General features: G+C 39.8%; 1 protein-coding gene across 2 annotated transcripts; it reads left to right on the top strand.

Moving 5' to 3' along the window:
• The first annotated feature begins 814 nt into the window (after positions 1 to 814).
• BNIP2 (BCL2 interacting protein 2) lies at positions 815 to 25,317 on the top strand. Of its 2 annotated transcripts, XM_051822348.2 has the most exons (11): positions 815 to 1,042; positions 8,098 to 8,204; positions 9,550 to 9,617; positions 10,770 to 10,946; positions 12,618 to 12,794; positions 14,703 to 14,805; positions 15,318 to 15,449; positions 16,541 to 16,627; positions 16,738 to 16,836; positions 17,560 to 17,595; positions 20,864 to 25,317. In XM_051822348.2, the coding sequence occupies exons 2-11, from the start codon at positions 8,155 to 8,157 to the stop codon at positions 20,913 to 20,915; spliced, it is 981 nt and encodes a 326-aa protein (XP_051678308.1). In that variant the 5' UTR covers positions 815 to 1,042; positions 8,098 to 8,154; the 3' UTR covers positions 20,916 to 25,317. The 2 variants fall into 2 exon arrangements, with proteins under 2 accessions (XP_051678308.1, XP_017203470.1); XM_017347981.3 differs by lacking the exon at positions 17,560 to 17,595 and having other exon boundaries at positions 828 to 1,042.
• The last annotated feature ends 48 nt before the right edge of the window (positions 25,318 to 25,365 follow it).

Raw genomic sequence — 25,365 nt, 5'->3', positions numbered from 1 at the left:
GGTAGTGCCTGGGCCTGGGGCACCTAAGTGGAAGACCCGGATGGAGTTCCTGGCCTCTGGCCTTGGGTCTGGCCCAGCCCCAGTCCCAGCCCCAGCCTCAGCACTTGGGCCATTTGGAGAGTGAACCAGGGATGGAAGATCGATGTTTCTCCCTCTCTTTCTAACTCTACCATTCAATTAAAGAAGTAAATCTTTACAGAGAAAGTTTTGCCGAACGCTTATTTGTTTATTTATTTGGAAAGTCAAAGTTAACAGAGACAAGGAGAGAGAGAACATCTTCCATCCGCTGGCAATAGTCCGCTGGAGCCAGGAGCTTCATCCAGGCCCCCAAGTGGGTGCAGGGGCTCAAGCACTTGGGCCATCTTCTACTGCTTTCCCAGGTGCATTAGCAGGGAGCTGGATCAGAAGTGGAGCAGCTGGGACTCGAACCTGCGATCAGAACCACAACAGCAGCCCCTAAATGAGACTGCCTTGAGATCTACATGCCTGAAAGTAAGCTTCGCATATATTTCCTCCCCTCGGGTCATTTACTTTATACAACACAGGCACTGTAGCGATAGTAAAAACAAGCAGAAGAAAAATAGCAATGACCCTGAGTTCGCAGGCGTCCTCACCGCAGGGAAAAGCGGAAAAAAGAGAGTAGAGACCCAAAAGCCAAGGGCTGCTCCAGTTGCCGCAAGTGCGCACGCGCAGGTATTAGCCCGGGACAGCGGAGGAGGGAGCAAAGCTGTGGGTTTGACTAGGAAGCCACGCCCCCACGCCCCGGCCGCGCCCCCCCACGCCCCGGCCCCGCCCCCGCCTCCCGCAGAGCCTAGAAAGGGTCAGGATGCTGTCACTTCCGCCCGGGCTGCTTTTTGCGTCCGGGTCAACTGCTGCCGCTGCAGCTGCCGCTGGGGCTGCGGCCGGGGACTAGGCTGGGTTGTGCACCGCTGACCGAGAGGAGCGGGCTCCTCTCGGCGCCGTCTTCTGCGACCTGGCAGTCAGCACCACGTCGCCGGCCTGGAGGGTAGAAGAGGACGAGGAGGCCAAGGCTTCCTCCGGGGTGAGTGCGGCCTGGGAGGGCTCAGCACGGCGAGTCCGGGCGCCGGGAACTGGGCTGGGGGCGCACGTCTGAAGGGGCGCTTGCCCAAGGCCGGCTGCTGCGGAGCGGAGGCCCAGGGCGTTTTCCGTTGTTCGGGGTGCGCTCGAACCTGCTTGGGAGGCGCCTTCCGGCTCCCCGCCCGGCTCAGGTCCCCGCCCTTGGCTCGGCTCCTTGTGTGCGTTTGCCAGCCTTGCACCCCCAGCTCCGTCGCTTTTCCGTTTTTGTTGCTTGTGCCGGGGATGGAACCTTCCCCCGTGTCTGCTCCTCCCTCCACCCGGGGTCTGGGCGCGGTGACGGGCCGCGTTGGTTCCGTACTGGTGGTCTGAGTCTGTCCTGTTGCAGAACAAAGGAAACTTGGACTTGTGTGGCGTGCCGCGTACCTTCGGGGGTTAGGCACGGAAACAGCAAACAGGGCTTTATAGACGGCCCCGGGCGAGCTCGGCCAAATACCGGGTGTGTGCGTGAAAAGCTGCGTCCCTCCGTGTTTACAGACACGGCCTGTTAAGTACCTGGCGAGAAAGGGTTTGATGTCCTGGGTGCGTCCGCTGCCCCTGGAGAGCTAAGCTACTTGATCAACCCGTGTTAAATCAGAAATGTGTTTCGATCTTTAATACGTTGCTTTGAAACTGACCTCGTCTGTCTGGGGGGGCTCTGCGCAGACAGCTTTTCTGTGTTCATTAAGGTAGTCCCAGTGCCTCCCAGTTGGTTGAGTGAAGTGAGTGCATTATAGTGGTGCTTTTTCCATCCTTGCCTTTTTTTTTTTTTTTTAAACGGGGGAGTCTAACTTAAGTACTGCTTGATTTTTTACTTTCAGTAAAATGTCTCCTTTTTCTGATGTTTTATGAGAGCTTCTGCAGTTGTAGAAGAAATTTTGTAATTTGTAAATGGCTACATTTCGCCAGAATTTTAATGGAAGTTACCTAGTGAAGTTAACGTTCTGACTAGTAGTTTCTGAGTCATCTTGCACGTTTTCTCCTTAGCTCTTATTTTGTAAACTGCGTTCCTGGTCTTGATCATCTTTCCTCCTGCAGCCTGAAGTTGGGCTTAGAAAGTATGACATATCTTCTGCAAACATGAACTTGAACTAGGTTGTCATCAAGCAAGGAAGGTTCTTGTGACTTGCAGGCATTACGGAACCTTTGAAACTAAGTGTACCAGATCCGGCCATGAGACTTACCGTGTATAAAGCTGCCAGTGGAGGAGCTCCGGGATCCAGGATGTGGTGTCATTTGCTCACATAAGACAGAACAGGGATAATAATACCAGTGTCGGCGCCTCACAAAAGTTGTCGGCTGGAGCAGATGAGATGATGGTTGTACAAGTGTCAGTAAGTGGTGAAAAGCACTGTTTTGGACAGGGCACTGTTCATTCTAACTGGATTAATGCTTGAGCGATAAGGATAAGAGCTATCTAGAAAAAAAAAAAAAAAGACACAGACCCAGATCCAGTATATTAACCTTGACTGACATTGGATCAAAAGGTGTCTTGTTAAGAGTACTTCATATAAAGCAAAAATACTATGATATGGTGATAGTAATATCACACAGTTGTTAAGCTCTTTTTAACGGTCTCTAGTATGTTCTGCATACTGATCACTTTTTGTTAAGATTTCTTTATTTATTTGAATGGCAGAGTCAGAGAGGGGAGAGAGATCTTGCATCCACTTGTTCACTCCCCAGATGGCCGCAACAGCTGGGGCTGGGCCAGGAGCCTGGAACTCCATGTAGGTCTCCCATGTGGGTGGCAGAGGCCTAAACACTTGAGCCATCTTCTGGTGCTTTCCTGGGCCCATTAGCAGGGAGCTGGATCAAAAGCTAGAACTCAGGGGATGCCAGTGGTAGCTTAACACACTATGCCACAACAGCGGCCCCTGCATACTGATATTTTGAGTTAACATTTCTCATAGAGATCTCATTTATTTTTTTTTAAAGATTTATTTACTTATTTGAAAGGCAGAGTTACAGTTAGGCAAAGGCAGAGAGAGAGAGACAGGTCTTCCATCCACTGGTTCACTCTCCAGATGGCCGCACTGGCCAGAGCTGGTCCGATCCAAAACCAGGAGCCGGGAGCTTCTTCCGGGTCTCCCATGAGGGTGCAGGGACTCAAGGACTTGGGCCATCTTCTGCTGCTTTCCCAGGCCATAGCAGAGAGCTGGATCAGAAGTGGAGCCAGGTCTCGAACTGGCAGCGATATGTGTGCCAGCACTGCAGGCGGCAGTTTTACCTGCTGTGCCACAGCCCCAGCCTTTCATTTTATTCTTAAAAACTTATATGATAGGGCCACGCAGTGACACAGTAGGTTAATCCTCTGCCTGTGGCGCTGGCATCCCATATGGGCGCCGGTTCTAGTCCTGGATGCTCCTCTTCCAATCCAGCTCTCTGCTATGGCCTGGGAAAGCAGAAGATGACCCAGATGTTTGGACCCCTGCACCCACGTGGGAGACTGGGAAGAAACACCTGGCTCCTGGCTTCAGATCAGTGCAGCGCACTGGCCGTAGACCTTTCTCTCTGTCTCTCTCTCTCTCTCACTATCTATAACTCTACCTGTCAAATAAAAAAATAAATAAATCTTAAAAAAAAAAAACTTAGATGATGCTACCTACCCTGAAGGGAACAATGATGAGCATAAAGGATTTTTTCTGGGGGATGTTTTGGCAATTCTCATAAACATATAGGTTGTTGATTTAAAACTTAACATAAATGTTTAGAGTGAAACTCTTTTGTTTAAGTGGAAAAAGGCTTGCCTGGCATTTTTCTTCTATCAGCATAGATGGTCATTGCTTGCACCAATTCCAGCAGCAGTTACTACTATGTAAAATTTTAAGTTGAGTTGGAACTGGACAGTTCTAGATATGACCCTAATGTTTGATTTCTGCCTTTTGTTGCCAAGTTGCATGGGGAAATCCTTTCCTTCATCCTGATTGGATATACAGATCACAACCCCACCCCTCCCCCAATCCATTATCTCCTTGAAATTTTTTTTTTTTGACAGATAGAGTTATAGACAGAGAGACAGAGAGAAAGATCTTCCTTTACCATTGGTTCACCCTCCAAATGGCTGCAGTGGCCGGCGTGCTACGCCGATCTGAAGCCAGGAGCCAGGTGCTTCTTCCTAGTCTCCCATGGGGATGCAGGACCCAAGGACTTGGGCCATCCTCCACTGTCATGCCCCCCCCCCCCCCACCGGGCCACAGCAGAGAGCTGGACTGGAAGAGGAGCAACCGGGACAGAACTGGCGCCCCAACCGGGACTTTTACAACCTCCACAGATAAATGGTGTAGGAAGGGATGTGCCACCCTGACCCCAAGTTTGTTGGGAGATCAGTTATTCCTGTTGCATCCTATTGTTATCTTTTTTTAAGATTTATTTATTTATTTGAAAGGCAGAGTTACAGAGAGGCAGAGAGAGAGAAGTGTTCCATCCGCTGGTTCATTCCCCAGATGGTTGCAAAGGCCAGAGCTCAGCTGATCCGAAGCCAGGAGCCAGGAGCTTCTTCCGGGTCTCCCACGTGGGTGCAGGGGCCCAAGGACTTGGGCCATCTTCTGCTGCTTTCCCAGGCCATAGCAGAGAGCTGGATCAGAAGTGGAGCAACCAGGGCTCCAACCAGTGCCCAAATGGGATGCCGGCACTGCAGGTGGTGGCTTTGGCCCCTTATCAGGTTATCTTAACAAATTGCATACTAAAGTGTTATTTCCCCATTTTAATTTGAAAAAAAAAATCTGTGAACAAAAAAGGGGAAGTAACCACAGTTAACTTGTGAGTCAGCAGTGTCCTGATTTCCTTTCAAAGTGGTTGTGCTTACATTAACTCCTTTCTTTTGTTTCCTGTTCTTACAGCTGCTTGATGATAAAATGCTTCCAAGAACAGTATGCTCCCAATTGTGCTGAACTGTTTTTATCTACCTGGTGTACTTTTTCCCTTAAGTTCATGGTGAAGTGAATCTATGTTTATCTCTTTTATGTATCTTTAGCTAGCTGAATTATCCCCAGACTAAATATACTTATCCATATGCTAAGGTGTAGTAACATCACATGATTCAGTATATTAAAGTTGAATAAGTAGGCTGAGAAAGTTTACTAAAATAAGCTGCCTGCAGTGCCAGTATCTCATATGAGCACCAGTTCGAATCCCAGTTGCTCCAGTTCCAGTCTGGCTAATGGTACCTTGAAAAGCAAGGGAAGATGGGCCAAGTACTTGTGCTGCTGCCCTCCGTGTGGAGACTCAGGTGCATTTTGAGACTCCTGGCTGTGGCCACGCTCTTTGCATCCATTTGGGAAGTGAATCAGCAGATGGAAGAAATAAGTTTATTTTAATAAATATGCCTACGAGGCTGAGCAAAAGCTTACTATCCAGTGTCATGCCTCTCAGTTAAATATTCACTAAGTTGATATTCAGAGGCCTAGTTTATGCCAACTACTGTGCAAGGTGTTGGGAATCTATTGGTTGCAACTTGTATTCTACCTTTTTTTTGGAAATGTTAAATGTTCTTCTGAGTATTTGAGATGTTTGAAAAAAGACACCTATAACATCTGACATTTTTTTGCAATCCCCAGTAAAACAGTGAGACAAGATAATGGAAAGCTTTTCTGGTTGATGAATTTAGAGAAATATTGTATTTCTCTTTCGAGTGAATACCAAAGAATTGAGAAGACATGGCATTGAGAGGTATACAGGGAATTACAGATCTGGAAGGGACTGTCTCTGGTCAACCTTTGGTGGCAGAATACTTCAGTCTCACTGGAGCATAGTCTAGAGCAATCAGTGTTGAGCATGTGGGCTTGTTGGACAAACACAGGTTTTCACTAGTTTCTCAAAGTTGCCAGGCCCAGTATTCTAGAGAGTTACAAATGCCTTCCTCTTATATAAAAATAAGCTGATGTTTCTAAGGAAATATGTTTCTGATGAGAGGCAGCATCTGGTTTTTGTTTGTTTTTTTCTCTGTGCTAACAAGTACACCTTCAAGGATACAAACCTTTGAGAGTATTTGAAATCTGCTATCTTGAGTATCAGTAAAACTTCCAAAGTAGGAGTTGAGCCTTCCACTATGGGCAGAGATGAGATTTTTTTTTTTTTTTTTTTTTTTTTTTTTTTTTTTTTTTGGACAGGCAGAGTGGACAGTGAGAGAGAGACAGAGAGAAAGGTCTTCCTTTTCCGTTGGTTCACCCTCCAATGGCCGCCGCGGTTGGTGTGCTGCGGCCGGCGCACCGCGCTGATCCGATGGCAGGAGCCAGGTACTTATCCTGGTCTCCCATGGGGTGCAGGGCCCAAGCACTTGGGCCATCCTCCACTGCACTCCCTGGCCACAGCAGAGAACTGGCCTGGAACAGGGGCAACCGGGACAGAATCCAGTGCCCCGACCGGGACTAGAACCCGGTGTGCCAGCGCCTCTAGGTAGAGGATTAGCCTAGTGAGCCGCGGCGCCGGCCAGAGATGAGAATTTAGTTTGCCATGTAAAATCAAACATTTAGGAAATTTCCATTGTACTTTTGTTGATGTTCTGAAACTTTGTTTTTTTGTGCAGTTTTGTAGATCTTATGAGTGCTATAATGACAGCAGCTCAGGCAACTATAAAATATGACTACATTTTTGTTTCAGAAGACTGGCATTATTTGTTGGATGTGTTGGGTTATTTTAAGGTTATGTATACATACTGTAAAAATCAAGTCATGTGGGAGACAGAACTGGCTGTGAAATGAGTCAGTCTCAGACCATAGTCTTTCCCTCTTCTACTCATGTGAACCTCTTAACTCTTCTAGTAATACTATAATTTCACTCAAGAAATACATATTATGACTTCTTTTAAATAACTTCACCTGTTGACTTACTCTATTATGAGTGAACTAAATACTCATTTATACCTGTGCCCTGTTTGTTGTGATTTTTCTTGCCCTGTTAGCCAGTTGCTCTTCATGACTTCCTAAATACTATGCCTAAACCCCTGGTTTTGTTTTTTCCATTAGCCAAAGGGCGTATCTGTAGACAACTCACTATGTGTGAGATGAAGGAGTTGACACTCACATCCTTCCTTGGAAAAATTAAAATTCGTAAGTTAAAATTTGTAGTTGTATATGCAGAGACATCCCCACATTCAGCATCTTAAAACATGTTGAGTTACAAGGAAGGAATGGATGGTACAAATGTGAAGTAAGTGAGAAGCTGGCATAATTCATTTCCTGGACAAGTCTTCTGTAAGTTACTCCAGAATGGTGGTTTCAAAACCAGAGCAAAGAAGATAAGCAGGCTCTGCTGCATCGTCACAGTATAAATGTTAATGTATTGGTGTTGGTTTTCTACAATCAACCTGTATCTAAAGGATACAAAACATTGGAAATATGTAGTAGATAATGTATTTACTTTTATTTATTGCCCCAACTTCAGACTTTTTATATCTATACATAATCCATATATGAAATACATTTTTAATCACACCTGAGACACTATGCATATATACAATTAAAAAAAAACTTGCACTGAACAATATCTTAGTACAGGTAATACTTACTTTACTAGAATATATGTCCTCTGAGTACTTTTTCTGTTTAATATTTATTTATTTATTTGAAAGGCAGACAGAAAGAGCTATCTTCCATCTGCTGGTTCATTTCTCAAAAGTCATCAACAGCCTGGGTTGGACCAGGCAGGAGCCAGGAGCCAGGAGCTCCATCCAGGTCTCCCACTTGGATGGCAAAGTTCCAAATACTTGGGCCATCAGCTGCCTTCTAGGCACATTAGTAGGAAGCAGAGGTGGAGCGGGACCCAATCCTATGCACTTTGGTATGAGATGCAGACATCCGAAGCAGTGGCTTAACCCACTGTACCATGTCCACTCACATGCATAGTTCTTCTATTTTGACTCTTCTGGGAAAAAAAAAATTGTAACCTGACAAATTGATTTGTTGACCATTCCTTTGAACCACGATTGATAGAGTGGAGGTATGAACTGAAACATAAGATGATTGCACCTGTCAGCAGATAAAAAAGTGGAAATTAAATTATCAGTTTTTCCTCTCCTCACAGGACGTTGGCTCTCCAGATTACCCGGGGTTTGCAGTTGACATTGAATCCACCCTAAGGATGGAAGGTGTAGAACTTAAAGAAGAATGGCAAGATGAAGATTTTCCCATGTGAGCAATACTTTTTTTTTTTTTTTTTTTTTGACAGGCAGAGTGGACAGTGAGAGAGAGAGAGACAGAGAGAAAGGTCTTCCTTTGCTGTTGGTTCACCCTCCAATGGCCGCCGCGGCCGGCGCGCTGCGGCTGGGGCACTGCGCCTATCCGAAGGCAGGAGCCAGGTACTTATCCTGGTCTCCCATGGGGTGCAGGGCCCAAGCACTTGGGCCATCCTCCACTGCACTCCCTGGCCACAGCAGAGAGCTAGCCTGGAAGAGGGGCAACCGGGACAGAATCTGGTGCCCCGACCGGGACTAGAACCCGGTGTGCCGGCACCGCAAGGCGGAGGAGGATTAGCCTACTGAGCCGCAGTGCCAGCCCCCATGTGAGCAATACTTTTAAGTGAAAATACACTTAAAACAAAATTGCAAAATTGTTTTATTACAGTGTCACTTAATGAATGTTTGGTTTTATAAAGAAACTCAGTATTACAAAGTCATCATTTGATAGTAGGAAATAAAAGTTCCCTTTCTTCAGTTAGAATATTCCTATTCTATCTTACTTTTCAACCAAACGTGTCTGTAATCTTCAATATGTGTTTTGATCATTGGAGTCTTAAAAATTTTGTTATAAACAGTGCTTGAAAGCAGTTGTTTTTGAACTGGAGATGGCGGGCTTCCTGGGAGGAGGAAATCTGGTTGTCTATAAGAATATTTAAGTATTGTGAGTTTTTCCAAGGGGGATAAAAAATCCTATTTGCCAAGTAAATGGGTTTTTCTGTGTCATCTGGCCAGCCATGCTGACTTATTTGCAAAGTCGGGCCTTCTGTCAAAATGATGTTTCTATGCCATCGTGGCCAGAAGACATGCTGGTGTGCAGTGAGGTTCCTTAGCAGTTGGAAGATGGACAGCGGGGGGGGAGAACTCATCATTGTAGCCCATAATCATGATAGTAATATAGGGATGCTGAACTCAGATGAATTGTAGCTGTCATTACCATATTCTCATTGTGAGTAAAAACAGCTTTGGCATGCACTGCATACTTGTGCATTTGAGTTATATTTGGTAGTCTGTAATTTTTACATATTTTGCATATTTGGACTGTTGCATAAGGAACGTGTATCTATATATTACTTATAATAACACATTATATGTAATACATAATGACATATATAAATATCAGTCAATTCTGACAGTCTGAGAATGTTTTCTTTAAAAGTGGTGGGTAATTTACTAAAGGTGAAAGTATACTGCTTTATTCCATTTTCTGCATATTTGTCTCCTTAAGCTACATAGATCTTTACACTCCAAGAGGAGTTTTTCCTTCTGCTTTAAAAAGTATATCTATCCCTGTCTTCTAGACCTTTACCAGAAGATGATAGCATTGAGGCAGATGTGCTGGATGTAGCTGGACCAGAGAGCCGGCCTGGTGAGAATTGACACTTCACTTTCAATGACATGACGGACTCCATGTTGTTTTTGACTCTGTTTCTTTGTCAGAAATATACACTGAGCTTTGATTTCTTTTTTTTTTTTTTTTTAAGATTTATTTATTTATTTATTTGAAAGAAATGCGGAGACATGGAAGGCTTCCATTCGTTGGTTCATTCCCCAGGTGGCTACAACAGTCAGGACTAGGCTAGGTGGAAGCCAGGAGCTGCTTCCAGGTTTGGCAGGAACCCAAACACGTGGGTGGTCTTCCACTGCTTCTCTAGGGCCAGTAGCAGGGAGCTGTATCAGAAGTAGAGCAACTAGGGCACAAACCAGCACCCACAGGGATGCCACTGTAGTCGGCAGCAGCTTGACCTGCTACACCACAATGCTGGCCTGAGCTTTTATTTAATCATAGGAAGCCAAAAGATAAATAAAACTTTGGGGAAGGCATTTTAAAAATGCTTCAGAAATTTAACTCTCCAAACACATAGCCTTAAGTTTTTGGAAATCTTGAACAGGATGGAAGGAGATGATTTTATCATTTTTAGTAGAGAAGTGATTACTAAGTTCTACTTCTGTTATTTAAAAAGACATTGAGGCCAGCGCCACGGCTCACTAGGCTAATCCTCCGCCTGCAGCGCCGGCACCCCGGGTTCTAGTCCCAGTTGGGGGTGCCGGATTCTGTCCCGGTTGCTCCTCTTCCAGTCCAGCTCTCTGCTGTGGCCCGGGAGTGCAGTGGAGGATGGCCCAAGTGCTTGGGCCCTGCACCCACATGGGAGACCAGGAAGAAGCACCTGGCTCCTGGCTTCAGATCGGCACAGCGCGCCAGCCAAAGTGGCCATTTGGGGGGTGAACCAATGGAAGGAAGACCTTTCTCTCTGTCTGTCTCTCTCACTGTCTAACTCTGCCTGTCAAAAAAAAATAAATAAATAAAATAAAAAAATAAAAAGACATTGATATTTCATTGATCGCTTGCAATGATGATAGAAGCAGTAGTGATCAAAATCCAAATTTTGTAAATAGATGCTTTGGAATTTTGTTTAATTAATGTTCTTCTCAAGACTGAAGTGGTTAACAATGTTTTTCTGGCTCTCCCTGATCATCTAAACATTCCTTCTAATATCTTTTTCTTTATTTTCCATTCCAGGCTCACTGGAAGTTAATGGAAATAAAGTAAGAAAGAAATTAATGGCTCCAGACATTAGCCTGACACTGGATCCTAGTGATGGTTCTGTGTTGTCAGATGACCTGGATGAAAGTGGGGAGATTGATCTAGATGGCTTAGATACACCGTCAGAGAACAGTAATGAGTTTGAGTGGGAAGGTAAATGTTTCCCTATTTTTAATCTGATCTTTGATAATTAATGTTTGTCTCAATATGCATACGTACTTTTATAATGCTATTCCTTCAGGAATGGAAAATTCAGATAATTGAAAATCCTCAAAACTTGATATTGAAACCAACTAAATTTAATGTATTAAGGGATTTTGTCTGAAATATGTTACTCTTTCTAACATTCATACATTTGTTACTGAAGTGGAAATTCTGCTAACATTTGAATATTCTCATAGTTTTCAAAACTGTGTAAAGTAAATTACAGAGGTGGCTTTATTTTTTTCTTAATTGCCCAATACTGTAAAGTTGTATTTTTTTGTAGTTGCTCCAGAAATATTGCTTGATAATTATGGCATGATCCCTTTCAGTTGATCCAGTAAGGAAAAAAACTTTGAAGAGACATAATTTAGAGAATGTGCTAAAGGTAGTAAGGATTTGCATAAAGAGAATTCTAAAGGAAGTTTCTCAAGGGGTGATTTTTAAGTAGGTTTGTCTGATAGTGTTCCACTTTGTGAAACCATCTATTTGAATTAATGTATACTCTTAGCCCCCAAATCTTGTATTTATCAGTAAGTATTTGGATTTAAAGGAATTGACATGTTTTTGCTTTGTGTGCTTTCCTTAATTAGATAATTGCTGCCTACAGTATGGTTATATGGTAGTTAATGAATGATTTTTATATACATAATTTTTTCCATCCTTGAAATGATTTCTACTTCAAGTTAGTATCTGGCATTAGGTATTTTGCAGTAAAAAATGATATTCTGTATCTTCTGTTCCTCTTTTCTTCCCTGTCTTACTGGTTCAATAAGCAGTCCAGTAATACGCAATATTTTATAAAGATACTGAAATAGTTTTCTGCCTGTGTGTTTTGTCTCTCTCTTTAATGCTGCTGTAGTCATTTCCGGAAGGATATTTTCCGTTAACAGCTTTGTCTTGGAAACAAACAACTAACATGCAGTAGGTTCCCCCTTCCCCCATCTTTTGGTAAGGACTATGATACTAAAATTGTAAAAATCAATTGCCTCAGTAAAAATCAGCTAAACTGCAACCTTGAAACATAAATTTCACCTAATCGTTGGTGCTTCTACTTTGGCTAATGTTAATTACTTTTGCATGTACACTTCAGAATATTATAAATATATTTCCACTTGATAAACCTGATCCAATGAAAAATGATCACTGAGTAGTTAACCACTTTCTATCTGGTATTATAGAGTTCAAGAATTAATTTATGTGCTCATCCAAAAACGCTGACTTCCAGATAGTTACTCGAAGTGACCTGTAGCAGTTAACTGCCCAGGACAGTGTTGCCATACGTAGACTCTGGAAAGCCGTTGCAGGGCCCGTGTACCAAAGCTGGGATGGCTCTATGAATTACCTTTTCCAAACTTGTGGATATACATTACACCATGATCAGGTGCTTTGCTGAATTGGGCAATAAAAAAAAAAAATTTAAAGAACTGTGACTTCCAAAGACTCAAGATGGCCTCATGTTCAGAGCAACTTTTTCCTCTGATAAGGAAGAGATACTTAAAATTCCACAGGTGGTATAATGAAAAAAAATTCTCCAAACAATCTAGATAGTAAAGTGGTTAGCATCGATTTGATTTTCATTGTGTTAGCAGTCTGTGATTTAAAAGCCTTCTCTTTTGGCAGATGACCTTCCAAAACCCAAAACTACTGAAGTCATTAGGAAAGGCTCGATTGCTGAATACACAGCAGCAGAGGAGAAAGAAGACGGACGGCGCTGGCGTATGTTCCGGATCGGGGAACAGGACCACAGGGTTGATATGAAGGCCATCGAGCCCTATAAAAAAGTTATCAGCCACGGAGGTAAGAGGGCCTGAAGATTGTTGTGTAGACTTAATGAATCCAGTAACAGAAATCTAAATGCTTTTAAAACAATCTCCCGAGAGATAGCTACCTCATTCTGGAAGAGTAGTAAATACCTCTCGTATTATTTTAGTGACATAACAGGTTTGAAGTAAAAGGATAAGATTAGGACTTAAGAATCATTAATGCACACAAATAGTTTAGAAAGTACAAATGTAGGGTAGGCATTGTGGCATAGCAGACATCCCCTACGGGTGTTGATTCCTGTTCCTGCCACTCTGCTTCTGATCCAGCTCCCTGCTAATGCACCTGGGAAAGCAGAGGAGGATGGCCCAAGTGCTTGGACCCCTCCAGCGAAACCCAGATGAAGCTCCTGGCTCCTTTGGCTTGGCCCAGCTCCTGCCATTGTGGCCATCTAGGGAGTGAACCAGTGGCTGCAACATCTCTCTGTCTCTCCCTCTCTACAATTCCGACTTTCAAATAAATAAATCTTTCAGAAAAGTACAAAAGCGTATGCACTGGAAACTGTCTCCCTCCCATTCAAGCTACCTGAAATAGGGACTTGATTTTCTACCCTTTGTATTCACTTGAAAATTTATGGACAGCGTGAGTTTTGGCAAATGTCCATATAACCATTTATACCCATATATATGCCCCATACCTCTCAACATACAGATCATCTTCATTGCCTGAGAAAATTTTCTAATACCCCTTTCCAGTAAATACCCCTCTTCAGAAGCTGGTACCCATCCCTGCCCTGATTAATTTTGTCCTGTTCTACAAGGTCATGGAACTAAAATCACACAATATGCACTCTTTAGTCGGCTGCTTTTGTTCAGCCGCATGTGTTTCAGATTCGCCTATGTTGCTTCACTGAATTAGTTCATTCTATTTTTTTTTACAGAGCACCCACTGCACATTTTTATGGGATATAAAAAAATGTTCCCTTAAGAAATTTAAAGTCAGGTGGGAAGATTGTGAAACAACAAGTTAAACTGCCGTCAGTCTGACTTCCATAGGTAGACTTCTATGTCGGGACACAGTGCATTCTGTAGAGCATGTCAGATTACCTTCAGTCCTCTCGCGGGGCATGGCGCAGACTGACGCCTCTTTCCCAGGGAGTCTTTTCCTCTTAATTTACACTCTGCCAAATGCTCTCCGATGCTTCTTTCTGCAGTCTTCATTCATCTGAAAGCAAATTACTGGAATATTTGCAGTTACATTCTTCTGCCTAATTTAAGCTTCAGCAGATGAAAAAGACTGGGGTCATCTGGATCGGGAAGTCCACGTAGCTCCATTAATTCAGCTAGTTCTAGACCTGCCCTGCAGTTTAAACCTAGCATCTTTCAGAAGCAGCATCTTATTTCTCTTGGGGGAAATAATTAAGACCTCTTATTCTGTTGGATTATCATACCCATTACGTTTTGTTAGTTGAGGTTATTAAGAGAGACAGTGAAGATTCTCATGTTTTTGAAGTGTTCATTATTTTCAGGTTTAAAGACAGTGAAAATGTAGGTTATGGCAGAAAATATTTTTTACTGGATACAGCTTAATAGCGAAGGATTACAGTTGCAACATACACATTTTAGTCCTGTTTCTCTTCACTGGAAATGGTTTCAGAGTTCTTTGCTTGGTTTTAATTTCCTAAATTCTACAACATTTTAGATGTCATCAGATGTAAACATATCTTTTTAGAAACCAATTTTACCCTTCAGTTTCTTAAAAATACTTTATTTCTGGCGTGCTGTATTTGCCTGGATTATATCACCTATTTATCTTCTAAAATAAAGTTGGCATTTATTTATACTAATTTAAGTGTTTGTCTGTCAACCATACAGTTAGATGTCCTCTAAGAAAATCTTCAGAGTGAAATCATGCAGGTGATTTAATCCTTGGTTTCCTCCTCAGGATATTATGGGGATGGACTGAATGCCATTGTTGTGTTTGCTGTCTGTTTTATGCCTGAGAGTGGTCAACCTAACTATAGGTATCTGATGGACAATCTCTTCAAGTAAGTATATCTTAACAGAAATATTTGAAGGAACTGAAAGCTCTGTGAAAATTATAAATTTCCCAGTTTCCCAGTTGATTCTTTTAAGTCTTTATTCTTTGGCATTATGCACCTGTAGTTTTAGAGCTCAACAGAAAATAAATATTTTGAAATTAGAAAGTATATATCTCCAATTATCCTAACTTCTTTATTTACATTAATCATAAAGAAGTGACTTTCTCACAATCATATGGTTAAATTACACTAACCCGTTGAAGCCCAATGTAATGAGCTGACTTGGTTCAGTTAGTCACATTCGTTCTATTTCTCAGGTTGGTGCAATTTTTTAAAACTTTATTGTGGGAAATTTCAATGTGTCTCTAGAAAATAACTTGAAAATAATCATAATGCCAGTTAATGCAGCTTTAAATTTTTAATTGTGTTTGCTGTCATTGTTGGGTAGAGAGGGAATTGTATTATTTGGAAGACCTAGTTTAGTTCACGTGATATTTAAGACTAATTTGTTTTTACAGATATGTTATTGGCACTTTGGAGCTGTTAGTAGCAGAAAACTATATGATAGTTTATTTAAATGGTGCAACAACACGAAGGAAAATGCCCAGTCTGGGATGGCTCAGGAAATGCTATCAACAGATTGATAGAAGGTAATATAAATACAAGTTGAAAGCTACTCTGAGTAATTTTTATGATGGCCTTATTAATAAATTTTTATTTTCTCTTTGCTGTATAACAACACAATATCTACTTCTTAAATTACATTTGTTTTTGTCATAATGGATTCATTTTCCAAAGTATTTTAGAATGTCACAGAAGAAATCAATTTTAATCTGTTTTATAAAGACTAACTTCAGTTCCTTAAAACAAACCTAACATAGCACTTTATTTCTTATTTATACCGAATTGAACATGATTTATACCTTGAAGAAGGATGAAAAACATAGTACTTCTGTATTTTCTTAAATACTGAGTTTGCCAGATTTATAGTCCTTAGTATCTTTTGTGCCTCATAAAGACACAAGAAGATTTCAGAAAGTTTGTGAGAAAAAAATTAAGCTATTTGTTTGGGTACCCGAAATTTTTGTAATCCATGTAGTTTTTTCATAAAATGCTTTTTTCATGAATTTTTGAAGATCCTTCATATGCATGGATTTCAAAAATTGTATGCACCAAATAAAATCTTTTTTTATTTTTAAGTATTTACTTATTTATTTGAAAGAGCTACAGAGAGAGAGAAAGTGAGAGAGCAAGAGAAGTCTTCTGTTTGCTGGTTCACTCTCTAAATGGGCCATGCCTAAGCAGGAACCAGTAGCTTCATCTGAGTCTGCTACATGAATGCAGGGACCCAAACACTTGGACCATCTGCCACTGCTTAGGTCATTAGAAGGGAGCTGGATCGGAAGTGGAGCAGCCAGGAGATAAATCAGCACCCATATGGGATGCTGGTGTTGCAGCCAGTGGTAGCCGCTATGCCCCAGTGGCGGCCCCTAAACCTACCTTATAATTCTGTTTTCCATGAATTTTTGAAATGCCCTATTAATAGTTTAACTGTAATCCAAAATTCATTTAACAGCAGTAAGAGACAATCAGAATTTAAGAATATATTTTCTCATCTTTAGTGAGAAATTCTGAGTTATAGCTTTTAGTTATTTTCTATAAACTTGTACATACTTATTGATGTCTTAACTATTAGCATTAGAATTTGTAAATACTTTCATTTTTTTTTTTTTAACTCCAGGTTACGAAAAAACCTGAAGTCTCTAATCATTGTGCATCCATCTTGGTTTATTAGAACACTTTTGGCTGTTACAAGACCATTTATTAGGTAATTTTTGAGCCATGGACTTTTAAGAAAAATTCCTTGTATAAATTTCTTTGTAGCTCTATTGATTGGAAATATTGACATAATTTTTACTGGTTTTTTTTTTCCCAAAGCTCAAAATTCAGCCAGAAAATTAGATACGTCTTTAATTTGGCAGAATTAGCAGAACTTGTCCCCATGGAATATGTTGGCATCCCAGAGTGCATAAAACAGTATGTTTGATTTTATTTCTCTAATTGTATTGGTTCTGTGTATTTTGATGTATAATGGGAAATATTTTTCAATATGCATTCTTTTTCAATATGTTTTGAAACTGCTAGTTTGTGTGTAACAGAGAATAAGAGGTAAAAACCATTTTCCCATATATTCTCCATTAGCCACTAGTTTCTTCAGACTTAGTTGAAGAACTATGAGAAATGATTTCTGGTAGTTACTCGTTTAATCTTTTTTAAAGACTGGTTACAAAGTAAGAGATGATTTCCTGGTTGATTTGTTCTAAAGGACACTGTCTAAACTTGAACACGTTGCTTTCCAAATTTGAGATAATTAATCACGGAATCAAATGATCATCTTACTAGAAAAATAAAAAACTGCTTAAATCAGTCTACCTTAGTATTTTGCAGTGACAGGAAGTTGTTTACGAAATTCCCTTATCCCTATCTTAGCTTTTGAAAGGACATGGTATAAGGCTGTTAACATAACTACCTGGACACCACAATGCTGTTACATAGAAACATTGATTTGTTCTGTTAATATGAAGTTTTAGGGTGTTTAACGTATCAAAGGTAGTATTAAGTCAGTTTTTACTTTCTACGTTGTACATTATTTTTGGTTTTGTCTGCAAAGTTATATGAGTTTATTTCTTAGTGCCTTTTTTCAAGATTTTGTTCACTTCATAACATGTGTACTTACTGAAATAACTCTTCCCTACCAAGGTATGAAGAAGAAAAGTTTAAAAAGAAACAGAAAAGGTATATGCACACCTTGATTGGGTTGCATCTAGACTAGTCCATTTGCATTGCACAGACTAACTCTTCCTTATTGGTTGGTTAGCTTGTAGACAAAGATAATAGCACTTGTAAATATAATACACCCCAGCATCCCAATGCAGGGTGAATCCAAAGTTCCTGGTGCTGAATATGACTTGGATTCACCCTGTTTGAATACCATATATTTAATTCCATTAGGAATTAAAGACCACAACCAACCCTACCTATGGTTCTAAACACTGATGGTGAAACCAGAGAAATTACTGTGAATACTATTTGAAATACCAGTTGCTCTTAAGACCATTTGTTTCACCATTTTCTTGAGATCTCTAACCTTTGCTTCTGAAATGTTTGTGTAGATATCTTTAAGAAATTGTATATTTCCCTGGGGTTGATGATTATATTTGCAATGCATATATTCTTTGGCTAACCAACATTGATTTCCTTGTATGCTTAAATTAAATGGCCTGCTAACCAGTCAAATTCTACATGTGATAAAATACCTAAAAGTTTAATGGACCATTTAACAGTTGATCACTCTGCTTTCCATTTTACATTTAAGTTTGAACACTTCTGCTTTGAGCATAACAAACTGTTATCTATTAATATCTTGGCATAGAAGATGAAGTACAAGGGTATAAAATAGTTTCCATTTTATATGGTAACATAGAAGAGTGTAGGTGTTAGAAGAACTAATTTGTTGATAAATTTTGATAGTTTAAATTGGCCAACCGTAGTTTCATGCAGTCTTCCTTTTTTTTAAGCATTAAGGTGAGAGAATTTTATGTAGTTTTCATTTGACCATTCTAAGCAATCAACTGTCACTAACTGTAACTGGAACATTCCTAACTTTGAACACATTTTAGTTCTGCTCAGTGAGAATTTAGTTCATCGATCATGTGATAGAATCATGGTTTTACATTTTTACCTGACATTTCACAGTTTTTTTTAATTTAATATTATATATTTATTTGAGAGGTAGAGTTACAGACAGTGAGAGGGACAGACAGAAAGGTGTTCCTTCCACTGGTTCACTCCCCAAATGGCTGCAACAGCCAGAGCTGCGACAATCCGAAGCCAGGAGCCAGGAGCTTCTTCCTGGTCTCCCAGGGGCCCAAGGACCTGGGCCTTCTTCCACTGCTTTCCCAGGCCACAGCAGGGAGCTGGATTGGAAGAGGAGCAGCCAGGACTAGAACTGGCACCCATATGGAATGCCGGCACCACAGATGGAGGATTAACCTACTGCGCTGGCCCTTGACATTTCACAGCTTAACCAATACTTTACTGTAGAGATATAGATAGAGATTTTAGATCATGCTGGTTTCTCATTCCTTTCTAGGCATCATTGTACATTTGACAGACAAGTGACTAAAATTAGAAATATTTGTAATTGTATTTTGAAGCTCACTGCTTTGTGAATTTGAAAACAAACTGTCTTTGTCAATGCAATGTGCTGTATTACACCTTTTTAAATTTGATTAACTGTCAAGGAGTAATTTAAGCATCAAGTAAAAATAGAACTCATTCTTTTTAGATGTTTGAAACCTATCCCTACTATTTTATCTTGATTTTTTTTTCTTTTCTTTTGTGTCAATAGCCTTAAATAGAATCATTACATATGTCAGGTACTTCTTGGTTTTTGTACAGACTTTTGCTGGCTTTAATAAAGAGAATCCATTTGAGATTAAAACTATATTATATTCTAATATATATTATATTATATTATATTATAATAAAATTATATTTAAATATAGAGTAGTATTTTTGAAACCAAAATTGAAACAGGTTAGGTGCATGTGAACGTATTTAAGGTGACATCTCTATGCTAAGTACTGATGCTAAGCAGGGTCCAGAATTGAGTATTCAAATAGAACAGTTTTAAATGTTACAGGTGTTTCTTTCAAACAACTCAGTGAAGGTGTGGCCAGGCAGATACAGACTAAATGTTTCAATATGTTTAAAAATAATCTGATAAGTAGTTCATTAAGATATTCCAGATTTGAAGATTTGGGTATTTATTTTATGCCTTATCAGAATTGTATTATCTTCAAATATTTGCACCAATGTAAAATATTTTTTAATGTTGATAATCTGGCTTCACAACGAGCCAAGAATGGTGGGTCTGATTCAGTAATGTTCAGGTGATCATAGTAATGGAAACAAGTGTGAAAAGTTTCTTCCTGTATCATACCAAATTGTCACTAAGTGTTTCCACATCAGTTATTCGAACCACTACAGATAGAGTAATGATAGACTATTGTATGTTTATCTGAAGGATTGTCTGTAATTATTTCAAATGGTTATTTGATTTATTTGAATGGAGAGTTAACAGAAAGAGAGGAAGAGACAGAGAGAGAGAGAAATAAAGACAGATATTTCTTTGATACACTGGTTGACTGCCCAAATAGCTGCAATGGCCAGTGCTGGGCCAAGCCAAAGCCAGGAGCCTGGAACCCCGTCTGGGTTCTGTTTGGGTGGCAGGGGCCCAAGAACTTGGGCTGTCTTCCACCGCTTTTCCAGGTGCATTGGTGAACTGGTCTGGAAGTGGAGCAGCCACTTCTACTCTGCCACTCAGACGTGATGCTGATACCACAACACCATTCCCCAAAAAGCAATCTGTAATTACTGTGTGGTAATTGAGTAATTCTTCTAATCACCACATGCCTAAATTTTGATAAGGCTTCTATGCAATCCATAGTAAATCTAGAAGATGTTTAATTTACTTTTTGACATTTTGGACTCACTCTTAAATTATTATGATTTCTTACTGTCGAAATAAGTGAAAAGGAGTTACACAGACTGAGTATAATTATGGTTTTCATAAATGTACATTTTTTTAATAACTGAATCTAAAAATATGGTCAGTTGCTGGCATTGGTAGCACTTTATAATATTTCAGTTACCAAACCTATTTTTGAGGAGTTGTTTTGCCTGCCAGTCTCTTACTTTTTGGATTCCTGCTACAGCCTTGCTATACATCATGAACTTTTAAGAAAGTTCATATACATCTGTATGCAGTTTATAATCGTTAAGAAACAGCAGTCATGTTTCTTAGCAATGTCTTCCTGTCTGTGGGAACTCCCCTGTCTTTTCTGGTTGGGGAAATATTTGGTAACCTTTTTACTGTGTCTGCTTCTTTGCAAAGCTTTGTTTTTAACAGAATAATATTCCATGCTGAAAGTAGTCACTATTTTTAGAAAGAAAATGTTCAGTTGCTAGCGTCTTATTATTTATATTTTTCGTTAAACAGAGTTGATCAAGAGCTTAATGGAAAACAAGATGAACCAAAAAGTGAACAGTAAGTTTGGCATCTAGTCCAAACAAGACTGAAGAATGTGCTGATGAAGCAATGCTCTCTTTTGCATTTATAATGCATTTATTGGCCCATATTTTTATGTAATCTGTTACAACATTGACTTGACTTTTTCTTAATGGACTTTTGTACAAGGGACTGTTCACTGCTGTACTGGTTTGCAAATCTCTTGAATTTAGCTCCTTAATAGCTAACTGTATTGTAATCATTTTGTATTTTGTAGTGCTAAATAGCAGAGAACTACACTTTATATAAAAGTTTTTGCATTTGTTTATTGAATTATGCATCTTCAGTAACATATTTATATGCATAAATGGTAAAGGAAAGAAATAATATATATTTTTATGTTTTTGAGCAATATTTTTTAATGTATACCTGTCTTGTGGAAGAATATGCAGGTAAATAAGACCATGGTTTTGTAAAATGCATGTTAGGATTTGTTTTATTTTGTAAATGGTTCAATGCATTTCCTGGGTAACTTAGAAAATTAAGTTGCTTGCAAGGTGAGGGACAGTCAGACTGATACTCATGAATACCCAAAGATCATGTGCATAATCTAAGTAGATTAGTACCATCCCCAGCTGTTGTCTAACTTAACGTGTATTGTTCCTTAATTCAAAAGTGCAACTTTGAGCGCATTGCACATTTTTTTCTTTTTTAAACTTAAAGTCTAAAAGCCATTTTTAGAATTAGAGGACATAAGAGGCTAGGAATTGGAGTTTGTATATATGTATAAATGGGACATTTTATCTTCTGGCCCAAAGTCAGAACTTTATCAAGTCTTGGTTTGTTCACTAATGTGAAATAAGTTGTGTGTCCAGGGTATTGCTCTCCTCCGTGCGTGTGAGTGCTGTGGAGTTCTGCAGAGAATGACGAGTTATTCACTGTCACGACTTCTTCTGTAGCAAACGGGCTGCTTTTTAAACTGCTCACTGTGGGCACTTTACCAAATACTTCCACATCAGTTATTTGAGCTTGGTGACTTGATCCGTCAGAGACGGTCTGGCCTCAATTTTCTGTTGAATCGTCTTTGACCGTACCGTAAGTTAGGTTGAAGCATCGTTTGGATGTGCTGTTGTGAATGGCACTCTGAAGATAAGCATATGCACTCCTTGCTTCGTTTGATGAGTATGTGCACATTCAAATACATTCTCCTTTGAGCTCAGTTACGTACCAAATCATTCAGAAACCAGAGATGGCTCTAACGTTGTTTCCTATCTTTGAATGACTCATGGATTTGGTCAATTTAATACCTTCCAAATTTGAAGGTCACACTACTCTCCAGCCCTTTGTGTGTTTTACAAAAGATTGGCCTAGAGTGGCAACAGTTGAAAAGAATGGGTTTGTCCTGTCTTCTCCTAAGCACATACATGGTATTGTCGTTTGCTGATGAAGTTTTTGTTACCAAAGGGAATTTTGTCCTCCTCAGTCACAAACTTGCTGTGGCAACTTAAATGCAATGTGGGAGGTGCTGCAGGGCCTCAGCAGCTGTTCACGCTCTCGGCAGCTCCTGTCCTGTTGGTTACAGCAAATTAAACCAAAACCATCATTGCTGACTGAAACCTGAGAAACACTGTGTTGAAGAAGTAAACTAACAGTAACAATTTAGGCATTCCTTCTGAATTGACCATGTGAAGAGTATGAATAAAAGATCCTGTTTGAATCAGTTGTGATTATATTCTCTATTTGTAGAACATTTTTACTAGTCTTTCATCTAAATGTCTTCTCAAAATGGGCTGGCCTTTTTAATAGGTGGTTTCTCTACCACGTTAAGTGCTTGGTTCAGTTGGAGAGATGCAAAGAGTAGTTCAACTCTGTGTTGTGTTTATTGATTTTTGCTTTTGCAGTCATTGTTCCTAACTATAGATACAACTTATTGCAAAAGTGATTTTTTTCCCAATTTTTTTAAAGGAGAAGTGGCCTGTATTCTGTCAGAACAGTAAAACTTAGAACAATGTTGTTACACTTGTTTTTTTTTTTTTTTAACAAAGGAGGTGTTCTGTGAATCATGAGATTAAAGAATACCTGCTTTAACCTACACCTTAGTGGATTCTGCTATAGGGGTGTGGCAATAAATGTTTCCTAACTGTAAGACATTAAGAAATAACTGGTAGTGTAAAGGAAAAGCATTTATTAAGCTTATTTGCAATCTGTAGTTATGTAACATGTTCTTATATTCAGTTTTAATTTTCCATTACTGATAGAGGTAGAAGTACATATAATTATATTATTTTTATCTTTTTCCTGGGGCCGTGGATCTAACTTAACTGGCCAATTATGATGCTTCTATCCCTGTTTTTGTTGGATGTAGTCTGAGTGCCCCTTTCTAGTTAGAAGTTTGTCCACTGAAGTATGAAATAATTTGACTCTGTGTTCTATTTGGTTATCTTCCTAAGCAAGCACCAAGGAACAATTTTATGGACCCCACAGTTTAAGCTTAATAGTCTGTAACTCAGAGGGGGTATGAAGAAATATGATTCTAAGTAAAGTCTAGCTACATTCTTGGAAAATGAAAACCTTTCTAAAGGGATAAAGACTTAGCTAAGACCTCACTGAATCAATGTGTCCCTCTCAAGGGAAATACTGTATACGGCCGTTGGTAGCACTATTTCTCTTATCCAGCAGGAAAACTTGGTGGCTATACATAATATGTGAGTTAGGAGACTGCGGATTGAAGTAGAGAACGTGATATCAGCTTTGAAAAGAATCCACATCTGCTTTGCTCTGCTTATCCATACAGAAGCAAGTTTGAACAGAGAGGGTTAGTAATCACAGTGTCAGATTAAAGGCTGAGACTGGGTTCTTCACAGTTTGTGGTCGGTAGACATTGATGTAGTCTTTCAAAAGGATGTCACTATTTAGTAACTGCACTGAATATTGAGCTGTGCTAATAATTTCTATGGCTGGAATCTCTTCATATGCGATTACAGTATTTTAAAAGGTAAGGGATCTGCTTTTTTGATAGAGCCTTTTTTCAAATGACTCAGCATTATTATGTGGCTGTTGAAACAGTGAGAGCTCAGGGAATTTGGGAAAGTGTTCAACCTAATGCAGACGCGGCTTGCTACATTTCTTTAGTTGGTACATGAGTTAGCATTAGGATGTGTATCTGGTAGAACACTACAGTGTCTTGTTGAAGTAGGCAAAACTGTATGCGAGGTGGTGGTAGAGTCATCCTTTTCCCATGTTGTATGTAGAAAATAACGTAAGGTAACTCAGTGTGGTGAGGTGAGGAGATAAGCTGAAAAGGGATTGTTATACACTTGGTTTTTTGCCTATATTTTTTCCCCCATCCTATACATGTATTTCAGAAGTGGATCACAAATAAATCTTGGAGGGATGGAGTAAATAGCAGAATTAAAGTACTTAGAAGTTAATACTGTTTTGCTGTTCAAGAGTTTATTTTGTGGGGAATAATTGTGTAGCTTGAGTTTCTTAGGGCACGAACTTCGTGGGAAGGCTGATTGTGGAGGGAAAGGAGTTATTATCTACTTGAGGTTCTAAGGTAGTGCAAAAGAACTGCCTGAGGGACCAATCACTCGCTTCTCCGTTACAGAGATTCCCAAAAAGCCTGGATCAGTACTGAGGCCCAGTCATGTAACTTTCCTTTTAAGTTCTAAATGTTAATTGAAAATAAAGTAGTATGGTCACAGTAAAAAGCAATACTAAATTTTGAATAGAACAGTTTATTGCAACTATATATAATAGATCTTAATTTCATTTTCTTTGAGAGTAAATTTTAAAATGCCATGAAAATTCACATAAAGCACTTAACAGATGAAGTACCAGATGAAAACCAAGAGTTTAATGCTTCAGACTTGCAATTTCAATTCGCATTTCACTTAGCAAAGGAAGAACTTGGAAAATACAGCATCAGCTATGCCACTGCACACTGCACTTTTTTGTGTGCAGATTATGCGAAGTTTAATGCCCTTTTAAGAGTTGCTTAATTTTTTATTTGCATAAACCCAGTTAGTAAATATCAGTGATGTTCAGGGCCGCTGACTAGCAGTCTTGTCCATATAGAACACAGGTCAGAGTTTGTTAGACACTAACGCACTTTGATACGTATTTCAGAGATGTTTTTGTTACCACAGGTTCACAAGCTGCTGTGTAGCCAAAAGTACTGTGATCATTTTACAGCTGGTAGGATAGTGTTGCCCAGCCCAGTACTGTCATTTCACAGTGTGAGAAATTCAGTTTTGATGTCTGTGTGTGCAAGATGTCGATGTGGTCCCTTTAAGAAATACTAAGGTTGGTCATGATTTACTAAGGTGATGTAATATTTTCTTTTCCTTTGACCTGTTAGGAATGCAATCACTTGTGTCTTGATTTGTTGCACATCATATTTTTGCAGCATTCATGAACTTAAATAAATTAATTGGAAAGTTCGTTTTGTGCCTCATTTTATCACGTTCTTCTGTCTTCTGTCATGCCAC

This window comes from Oryctolagus cuniculus, chromosome 12, assembly GCF_964237555.1.
Source record: "Oryctolagus cuniculus chromosome 12, mOryCun1.1, whole genome shotgun sequence".
NCBI lineage: Eukaryota > Metazoa > Chordata > Mammalia > Lagomorpha > Leporidae > Oryctolagus > Oryctolagus cuniculus.
Note: the sequence above shows the minus strand (reverse complement) of the source record. Positions and strands in the feature narration are given on the sequence as shown.